Source organism: Acanthochromis polyacanthus, chromosome 21 (genome assembly GCF_021347895.1).
Source record: "Acanthochromis polyacanthus isolate Apoly-LR-REF ecotype Palm Island chromosome 21, KAUST_Apoly_ChrSc, whole genome shotgun sequence".
Taxonomy (NCBI): Eukaryota; Metazoa; Chordata; class Actinopteri; family Pomacentridae; genus Acanthochromis; species Acanthochromis polyacanthus.
The window spans coordinates 29005211-29016338 of NC_067133.1; the positions used below are offsets into that span (position 1 = coordinate 29005211).

Genomic DNA, 11128 nt, shown 5'->3' on the forward strand with positions numbered 1-11128 from the left:
TTTATCAAGTTTTATCTGCCAGAAGCCCTGATTAGCATCTAATACTGAGAAGTATTTCGCATTTGGCATGCGGGACACTACTTCTTCAACAGTCAGCAACGGATAATGCTCCCATTTTATAGCCTGATTTAAATCCTTCGGGTCCATACAGATACAGAGGGAATATGGTTCACAAGTGAGAGCAGGTCCTTAAAATATGAAAGTAAGAAACTTGAGGAGGAGGCCACCAAGACACCTATGCTGAGCTTGGGAAGACCTTGCAAAAAATGACTGGATTCTGACCAAAGGTTCTTCACCAGTCTGAGGCATGATGCTTCCACCACCGTGCTTTACTCAAAACTGAAGCATCAGCATGACAGTCTAATAAATAGTGACTTGCAGGTGGTGAATCAGTTTCACTTTGACATGAAAGAGTCTTTATTTGTACATTTTTGTTAAAAATAGAACTGACCGTGATTGAGTCCTTAAAAGGAACCAGGTTTGTGGGTTATTTATCTCTACATCACTGTGAAGGGAGGCGGTCTGTCATAAAGGACCTCCCCTGAACTGAACCACATCGTTGTTTCCTCCTGGACGCCCCACAGGAGGAAGGTCTCTGCTGCTGTTGAGACATCAGCAGCTCATCTGTCGCAAGTTCCAAGTTTCATATGGACGTTTTCTCAGCCGCCCTGTCAGACTATGTGACCAACATGCTGAGTTTCGACCGCCGGATCCGTCGTCGTTTGAGAAGAGAGCCTGATTTTTGCGCACCGAAATGGCAAACCGTGAGCGAAACAAAAAGATCTTACTGGAACTGGTGAAGCTGGAGGACAACAGCCGGTGCGCGGACTGCGGAGCGCCGGGTGAGACACAAAGAACCGGTCTGGCTTATTACTGCTCAGTTTATCTGTTAATCAGCGGGACATTCACACAAAGTAGATAATCAGATGCAAAAAACCTCAAGTTAACTTTTACTGTCTCTCAATATTATTGTATTTTTAGAATGATGTGGTGCAATCTAGGAGTTTTGTTGGTGTCATTTATAAAGTACTGTAATTCTACACTGAACTGTCCACTCTGGAGGACATGTCTCAGAATAAAAGTTTAGTCTCATGTCGCATATTCATAGTTATTTCAGCCTCACTACACTTTAAATCATATTAAGTTCATTCAGCTTCCTCTGCTGTCTTAAAGATATAATTTAACTGCATTTAATTGGTTCAAATTCAACTTATGAGCTGTAAAAATCCAGATTAACTCATTTAAATGAACTCAACTTGACAAGTGGTTAAAGGCTTTCACTGTTTTTTTTCTCTTTTGTAACTTTTCCTCAACTATTATTATTAGAGTCGGTACAAAAACAATCTTTGAGATAAATTATGAGTCGCTGAGTGACTCATATTGAAAAAAATCAACTATAGCTTTACTTAATGTGTAATAAAGGCACACCTCAAACTTCTGTCATGTTTGTTCATCTTAGAAAGTCTGTTTAAATGCCAGTTTTGTTTTAATTTGATTTAATGAGTTGTACGAACTCATCATTTGATTTCAGAATGCCACGTGTTGTGTTTTTATGCCCTAAAATTTTCTGAAAACAACAGGTGAGGACATTTAAGTTGTATTGTACTTGTATTTGTTTACATTTAGTAAACTAGATAAGATGAACGGATACTATTATACTGAGGTTTTCCCATGTAGGATGGTCAAACATGCGGCCCGCAGACCAAAACTGGCCGTCCAGAGGGTCCAATCCGGCCCTCTGGATGATTTTTCAAAGTGTAAAAATTACAGAGAAGATATTAACTGCAAATTGGAAATTTTAAATCGTTTCTAGACTTATTTTTTGTGCATTTTTTGGTAGAGATTTCTGTTTGCGTCTTTTACTGCACTCTTTTTCATTCTCCTTTATTTTCTTAACTTATTACTCCACCAATGGACTACGGAGTTATGTGATGATCGGTGTAAGTTTGTCTGTCTCTCTGTCTGTCTGTCTGTCTGGCAGCAACATTACTCAAAGACAGACAAACAGTTTTGGATGAAAGTTTCAGTGAAGGTCAGAAATGACACAAGGACCAAGTGATTAGATTCTGGCAGTGATGCGGCTTATAGTCTGGATCCATGGATTAGTTAAAGATTTCTGTATCATTGCCAGATAGCGGCAGGGGGTCACTGTAACCATGACAACAAGTGAACACTACATCAGCTGATTGTGATCCTACTACAAATCCACCACTGAGGACTTATCAGGACTTATCCGTCAGAAATGATCCAAGGAACAACTGATTAAACTGTGGAGGTGTTTCTGAGTCCCATCAATTCCCTCCACCTGCTACATGTTTAGGTCACGTGATTTAGTATCCGTACATAACGTACACATGCAGAACACACGCCTGTGCTCAGCACAAGGTCATTTTGTTTGTTAGTACATCTATACCCAATGGACACATTCTATGCTGTCATGATTTCTACCACAATTTTTTTCAAGATTTCAGCCATCGGAAATGATTCCACTGAGGAGCCTTGGCAGAATATTTCACTCTCTGAGTGCTTTTCCTTTTTATCTTGTATGTTTAAAAGGGAGGAAGTCATCCGGACTTTCATTGTACACTGTGTATAATAACAAGAACGCTTTCTTATCTTATCTTATCTTATCTTATCTTAGCTTAGCTTAGCTTAGCTTAAAAAGATAATTCATTTAATTTGAACATTTTCAGATGTACTTTTTTTTTGCACTAAAACAAAGGGAAACAGTTGGAGTTGTGGTTATTTAGAGGTCATTATTCTGTGATTTTACTGCTTTGGAATACTTGACATCAAATTGAATTGAATGTAGCCCCTAAACTAAAATGAGTTTGACACCCCTGATGTAGGTTGGTGGACATAGACTTGGACAAATAGTTTTGCTTTTGAATCCTCAGATCCAGACTGGGCGTCCTATGAACTGGGAGTGTTTGTGTGTCTGAACTGCTCTGGGATCCATCGCAGCCTCTCCAGCCGGGTCAAATCCATACGGCTGGACTTCTGGGAGGACAAACTAGTGCAGGTATGAGCTACCTTGTCCTGCACCCTTTTCTGTTTTTAGCTTTTCAGATGAAATTACATAATCCTGATGTGTGTGTTCTGGGGTTCTGGGCAGATCATGAAGTCCAGTGGAAACGCCAACGCTCAGGCTTTGTATGAGAAGGCCGTGCCACCGTACTACTACCGGCCTCAGCAACATGACTGCAAGTAAGTCGCTTTCCCAGAATGCTGACACTCTTCTAAAAACTTTTTTTTATGTCGCCATGATGGGATTTTTTTGGTAAATCCTGCCAGAATTTACGAGCACTGCTAGACTGCTGACTGGGCAGCGCCGGAGATATTAGAGAGAAGTGCAACTAGTGAGAATAGAAGTGAAATCTGGATGAATTTCTGCAGCTCGGTCAGAGTTTAATGAAGCGTGTGACTGTTTTTCATCTGTTTGTCTTGAACTGCAGCGTCCTGAGAGAGCAGTGGATTCGAGCTAAGTATGAGAGGAAAGAATTCACAGGAGAAACCAAGTACCCTCCAGTTTCCTACTCCACAGGTGATCATTTCACTGCTTGTTCACTCACAAAACCTGGCAGGGCAGTTGGTGCAAAAAGAGTCTAAACAATGTGGTTCCTCATATGTATGCAGAACTGAGCAAGAAAAGCCTGTTTTTTTATTTGCATAATGAAAGAGCCAGGAAGTGAGAAGTGGCCGCTCTGTGCAACATATTTTGGCTGACTAACTGACACATTTGCAAGTGCAACCTGCCCGTATCAAAGCAGAAACTGTGATTCAGTAGTTTTACTTGTGTGCCACCAGGTTTCTATGAGGGGATGCTGTGGAAGAAAGGGAAAGAGAACACACAGTTTCTGAAGAGGAAGTTCGTACTGTCAGAGAGGGAATTTACGCTGACGTACTACAACAAGGAAAATGTGAGTTTCCTGCAGCTCTGACACAGTTCATCTGCACCATACGATCTAAATAATTCCTCAGTAATTCAAGATTTCTTGTTAATAACATATGCAAGAATTGGTGTACAACCAGCTGCATCCAGACTTGCTCTGAATACACTCCTGCTCAAAATCTTAACAGCAGTTTAAAAGTTGCAAGAAACTGCATTTTGAACTGTTGGCTCTAAAGAAGGTTCTAAGTAGAGCTCAGAAAATGCAATAAGAAGACATGGGAGCGAGAGAAAAACAAAACTGACCGAGCAATTTATTGAAAACAACAATTAAACTGAAATAGGCTGTTATCATCAGCTGATCAAAACGTAAGACCACAGCTCAAAAAACCTGAAAACCCTCAAAACAGAAACAGAAGTGTCAAAAAAGGACTCAGTAATGAGGAGCTTCACCGTTCTTGTGGATCACTTCAAAGATTGGTTTAGGCATGCTTGATGTTTCCAGGAGACCAGTGGGAATGCTGCTCCAAGTGGTGAAGATGGCTTCACGAAGGGCATCCACTGTCTGGAACTGATGTCCATTTCTGTAGACTTCCCTTGCCATCCATCCCCAAATGTTCTTAATTGAGTTTAGATCAGGGGAACACGCAGGATGGTCCAAAAGAGTGATGTTATTCTCCTGGAAGAAGTCCTTTGTGAGGCTCTACTGGGAACTGCAGCGTTGTCCTGTTGAAGAACCCAGTGATGACAGCATGAGGCCCTCAGTCATGAAGGATGCCACTGCAACATCTCCACGTAGCCAGCGGCCGTTTGACGTCCTGCAAACCTGAAGCTCCATTGTTATGAAGCAGGGAAAAGGACCCCAGATCATGATGGAGCCTTGTAGAAAACATTTCCACTGGGATCTCCTTGTCATCAGGACCATCAAAGTTGCATTTTTCTGGTTAGGGAATAAAACTTTCTTCTACCTTTCAATGTCTTATATTTGGTGCAAAGTCCAAACAGGCAACTTTGTAGTGTTGAAGGAAATGTGGACCTTTCTTAAGCCATTCCCTCACAGATGTCGTCTGACTGTTAAATAAACTGCAGTTAGCATCAGTAATGGCCTTGATTTAACTCGAGGATCGTCCTGTGTCTTGATGGACAGCCAATCGGATCCTCTGGCTCAGCGCTGGTGAAGGTTTTTTGGGTCTACAGCTTCACTTTTTTGTTCCAAAACTTCATTTGTGCAGATTACAAGGCAAGATCACAAACAAACAAGAAAGAGAAGAAAGAAAAAAAAAAACAGAAAAAAAGAAAACATCCCCCCCCCCCCCCCCCCCCCCCCCACTGCCAGTGACCCTAGCAAATGAGCACAGATTTGTCGAGTATACTTGAGTAAATGAGTTGAGAACTGCAGTCCATACTAAGGAAATGAAAGGTAAGTAATTAAACAATTATAGTGGTTGCTTCAAATGGAATGAAACACGTTTAGAAATGGGCCCCACATGTCATTAAAGCTTCTTGTTGAGAATTTAAGTGCGCATCTGATTTTTTCCAGTTTAAGGCAGGACATCACACCTGCCATCCACTGTGAATGAGTGGGTGGGCGGGGGTCCCTCCACTTCAGCAGAATTGCCCGCCGAGCAAGAAGCAGAGCAAAGGACAGCGAGTGTCGTCTGTGAGCGGATAGGTGGAGACCTGAGTCGATAAAACCAAATAAAGCAGCCAAGGGATCAGCCTCCAGATTGATGCTAAAAATCTGAGAAAGAGTGTTAAATACTCCTGTCCAGCGTTTACTAATGAAGGGACAGAGCCAGAACATGTGTCTGAGGGATGCCTCAGTATGGTGGCATTTATCACAAAGAGGGTTAACGTCCAGATAAACATGCCACAGTCTGGCTTTAGAGAGGTGGGTTCTATGAACGACCTTAAATTGAATAAGGCAATGACGAGCGCAGAGAGAGGTTGAGTTTACTAGTTTAAGAATCACGGACCATGTGTCAGCTGAGAGAGAGAGATTTAGGTCTTCCTCCCACGCCACCTTCAGTTTATCGGTGGAAGTGAGCATTAAGTTCTGCATCCTATCATAGAAACTCAAAATAAGTCTTTTCTTAAAAGGGTTAGAGGATAGGACAGTATCAAGCAAGTTTTCTTGAGGCAGTCGAAGGAGGTTAGGAGATTGAGAGAGGATAAACTGCTGAACTTGTAAGTATCTGAAAAAGTGTGACTTAAGGAGGTCAAATTTCTCACTTAATTTGTCAAATGAAATCAAATTGTTATCAATAAAAAAATCTTTAAAACGAACAATCCCCTTTCGGTGCCAACCTTTAAAAACAGGGTTGAGAATAGGAGGCAAAAATAAGTGATTTGGGCTCACTTACGGCTCACTTGTGGTGTAACTATAAACAATCAAGCATAAGGAAACTTAATGTGGCATACAATGACTGTTTAACAATAATACTGAAGAAGCCTCGATGGGAGAGTGCCAGTCACCTATTTGTTTCTACTGGGATTCAAACATTTAATGCAGTTTTGAGAAACGCTATGTATAGGTTTATTTGTCGGCTCAATCACTGTGAGAATACAATCATTAAGAGTCTGACTAATGTCAAAATGAGTGCCACACGTTATCATTCTGAACTGTGGCATCACTGGTACAGTTGTCTGCTCTAGACATTTCTTATGTGTGCTGTCTGTTTTTTTTAAAATTTGGACCCTGTGTCTGTAATAAAGTTTTGACGATAGAGGGCTGAGGAGGGAGAAGTCCATCAGGTCGAAATGTTTCCTAAACTGAACCCAGATCCTTATTGAATGTCTAACTACAGGATTTTTAATAGGATCTTTTTAGAAATTAGAAATGACCACCTTACTGCGTCCAACCTCAGCAGCGATGACGCGTTGCCAGAGGCCTCAACAATCCCACCACGTTCAAAGACAGAAAGCTTTTTTGCCATCAGGAGGTCATGACAGTGTGAATACCTGACAGGAAATGGAGTCCAAATTTTTGTGCAGATTTTGGCTTTCAAAGGCTGTGGTCTTAAACTTTTGATCAGCTGACAAAAGCATGTTTGGGTTTAAATGCAGTCTTCAATAAATTACTTGCTCAAGTTTGTTTATATCTCGCTCCCATTTCGTTTTTTTGTATTTTGAAGCTCTACTTAGAACCTTCTCAAGATCCAACAGTGCAAAATTACAAATTCTTGCAATTTTTCAACTGGTCTTAAGATTTAGATCGAGAGTGTATTAACTCTGAAATCTGTATATTTGTGATCAAGGAGTCCAAAGGCCCTAAAGCTGTCATCTCCATAAAAGACCTGAACGCCACATTTCAGCCACAGAAGATCGGTCATCCTCACGGGCTGCAGTTCACCTACCAGGACGAGGATCACACCAGGAACCTCTATGTTTACCACGAGAGCGCTGAGGTGGGACTGTGTGAGGATAAATAACAGCAACCGGCAGTTCTTATACTGACTGTGATAAAGTCAGGATTTCTTCTTCCATTCCAGGAAATAGTCACATGGTACAATGCCATTCGTGCTGCTCGCTATGCTTACCTGAAGACGGCGTACCCGACTGGAACGGATGAGGAAGTAAGTTTCAACCTTTCAGAATAAATACAAAAACAAACTGTTAGTGCAGGGTTTTCCTTAGATTGCAGATTAGTCACAGCTAATGCATCCTGAATCGGAATTAAAACCAAAATGTCATTGTTTTGCTTAAATTTTCTAAAATATAACAAGTGTACTGTTATTTATCTTTGCCAGCTGATACCAAAAATCACAAGAAACTACCTCAAAGAGGGATACATGGAAAAGACAGGACCACTGGTAAGTTTTATATCAGATAAATGCTATTACATGAGATTCATTCTTATATTTATTCTGATTATTACGCGTATTTTAAGAGAGGCTTTCAAGTCATGTTTGTGGTTTTGTTAACAGTGTGTCAGTGCATTTCAGTTTGTGTTTCTGTTCCTCTTTCACACACACAGACCCACACTGTGCATGAAAACGTTTGTAAGAGTTGTTATCATAAGAGGCGTAAAGTGTGAGAATTTACACTTTAAACATCAGCTAAGAATCATCTTCCCCGATATGAAAACCACGGCCTTATGTTTCAGGCAGACGTTATACGCAAACATGCAGCAGTCCAGCCGCTCATTCAAAATTAATCACTTGGTTTTTGCACCTTTTTTTGTTGCTGCCTGTCAGATTTTAGTCAGCTTGGGTTGTTTTGGTTTGTGCAATATAAATAAACTGGTTTGGATTTCATTAGCTGAGTAAGATCAAAACCAGGAACATTCAGAATCAAAATATTCATTTGCATGTACGTTCACTTATTGTTTTTTTGCATTAAAAAAAATACAAAAAACATGTGATACTAAATGTCAGTAAAACACACTTGTTATACTATTATACTATCCTAGGCTATATATGCTACACTAAATGATGCCATGCTATTCTATGCTATACTATGCTATACTATGCTATGCTACATTATACTATACCATACTGTAGTACAGTATATGATACTACACTATACTTTACTATACTATACTACATGACACTACACTATCTTACACTATGGCATATTACATTACACTATACTATGCTATGCTATACTGTTATACTGCAATATAACTACATACAATATAAGAATTGATTGTTAAAAATGTGAAAATGTAAACTTTATTTTTTATGCAATGTTGACATCAAATATGTTTATGTTTTTCTACACAGCAAAAGGAGCCGTTCAGAAAGAGGTGGTTTATTTTGGACTCTCAAAATCGGAAACTGTTCTACTTTAAAGGGCAGCTGGTGAGGACCGAAACTTTCCCCACCCCATGCAGTACATTTCTGTGATGTCTTCAGTTGTGTTTGAATCTTTTCACGTGTTTCTAATGCAGGATGCAGAGGAGTTGGGGGTGATTTTCATCGGCACAGAGAGCAAGGGTTACTCTGTGAAGGAGTGCGTCCCAAAGCATGCTCGGGGAAACAAGTGGACCTGCGGTGTTTCGGTTGAGACCCCCGAGCGACAGTTTGTCTTCATGTGTGAGCAGGAGAGGGAGCAGAGAGAGTGGCTGGAGGCCCTCAGAAAGGTCATGTCACGGCCGATGGCACCGCAGGATTATACCGGTGAGCACGGCTTCACAGTACAGTTCATAGTGAATGGGACAGAGAGTGCAGTTTCCCCCAAATCTGCAACCGTTTTATAATTAAATAATTATAAATAATCATTTTGAACGTGGGCTGCACAGTGGCGTAGTGGTTAGCACTTTCGCTTTGCAGCAAGAAGATCCCCAGTTCAAATCCCGGCCTGACCTGGGATCTTTCTGCATGGAGTTTGCATGTTCTCCCTGTGCATGCGTGGGTTTTCTCCGGGTACTCCGGCTTCCTCCCACAGTCCAAAAACATGCTGAGGTTAATTGGTTACTCTAAATTGTCCGTAGGTGTGAATGTGAGTGTGATTGTGTGTCTGTATATGTAGCCCTGTGACAGACTGGTGACCTGTCCAGGGTGTCCCCTGCCTTCACCCGAGTCAGCTGGGATAGGCTCCAGCACCCCCCATGACCCTAATGAGGATAAAGCGGTGTATAGAGAATGGATGGATGGATGGATGGATGAAATTTTGAACATGGCATTTTAAGCAGAAAGGCATAGAAACATTTCAAATTTATCATTAACACCTCTGACAAAATGTCTCGGTGTCTTTTGTTACTTATAGTAAAACTGCCCGATACAGTTTTTGTCCAACTTTCTGGACAACTGACATTCTGATGTGATTGTTGTTCCTGAGGGGAACAGGAATGTCTGCATCAGTTTTCAGTGCTAGAAAGACTAACATCATTGGAATAAAAGAAGGAAAAGTCACCAAAATTCCATGAAGGAACTATGAAGATCTGTTGAAAATGTGACTATCCATCCAGAAGACGTGAAATTATTTTGATAAGTGATAATTCTGAGCTGCTGGTTGTTTTCATTGGACCAAAGTTATGAGGATTCTTCTACTGGGGAAAGCAAATAAATTAAAAAAAAAAACCCAACATGTCTGAATTAATCCATGGTATATCTTTAGCTCCGCAAAGTTCCATCCATCCATCCTCTATACACCGCTTTATCCTCATTAGGGTTGCGGGGGGTGCTGGAGCCTATCCCAGCTGACTCGGGCGAAGGCAGGGGACACCCAGGACAGGTCGCCAGTCTGTCACAGGGCTACATACACAGACGAACAATCACACTCGCATTCACACCTACGGACAATGTAGAGTACTCAATTAACCTCAGCATGTTTTTGGACTGTGGGAGGAAGCCGGAGTGCCCGGAGAAAACCCACACATGCTCAGGGAGAACATGCAAACTCCATGCAGAAAGATCCCAGGCCCACCCCAGGATTCGAACCAGGGATCTTCTTGCTGCAAGGCGAAAGTGCTAACCACTACGCCACTGAGCAGCCCCTCCGCAAAGTTATCCCAGATAATAAATTATAATAATACTCCTGCTACAGAATCATTCTGCATCTGTATTTTTGTTTGCACAAACCTTCTTAACATTAACTTTAGCACACATGCTCGACCAGCGCATTCTGCATCTGAACTCACCACTAATCCTCTTGTGCCTAATTCTAGTTGAAGCCAACATGAAGTATAAAAGATGACCTACAAAGCAGTATGACAGCTGGAGGATGGTGAGAAAACTGTGTGGCTGAACCTCTGCAGCTCATCGGATGGATGGCGACCTGCTGCCCCTGCACTGAATCAGCACTGATCTGTGGTTGTTCCAGTGAAGCATCATTAATGGTGACTCTGATGGTGCTTTGAGCCACAGCGTGGCTTAAACATTCCCATCAACTCATTTCAACTGACACTGCATCTGATGTTCAACCACACGCTTCAGAATTTGTTGTAAGATGTCAAATTATGGACACTTCAACTGATCAAACACTGTTCATTGTGGGGTACAGTCACTGCATATCACCAGACTATTTTTGATGCATTGTAATTTACAATATTCATTTTATATTTTTATGAATTTTCTCATAATCATTATAAAAACAATAATATTTGGGGTCATTGGAGATGTATTATAATGTTGTTTCTAGAAAAAAATAAATTAAGAAGCAATACTGAACTATATTCCTATGCTATACCATACTATACTGTGCTGCACTATACTATAAGCATAGTATAGTATTGTGCTGCTGTGCTGTACTATGCTATATTACTATGTCATGCTACACAGAACTATACTATAAGCA

General features: G+C 41.0%; 1 protein-coding gene across 1 annotated transcript; it reads left to right on the forward strand.

Annotated features, from left to right (window-relative positions):
* The first annotated feature begins 559 nt into the window (after positions 1-559).
* Positions 560-11001, forward strand: adap2 (ArfGAP with dual PH domains 2). The gene is made up of 11 exons (XM_022215561.2): positions 560-842; positions 2898-3022; positions 3116-3207; positions 3456-3544; positions 3808-3920; positions 7147-7296; positions 7381-7464; positions 7639-7701; positions 8614-8691; positions 8781-9009; positions 10500-11001. The coding sequence occupies exons 1-11, from the start codon at positions 755-757 to the stop codon at positions 10526-10528; spliced, it is 1140 nt and encodes a 379-aa protein (XP_022071253.2). The 5' UTR covers positions 560-754; the 3' UTR covers positions 10529-11001.
* Positions 11002-11128: the final 127 nt, after the last annotated feature.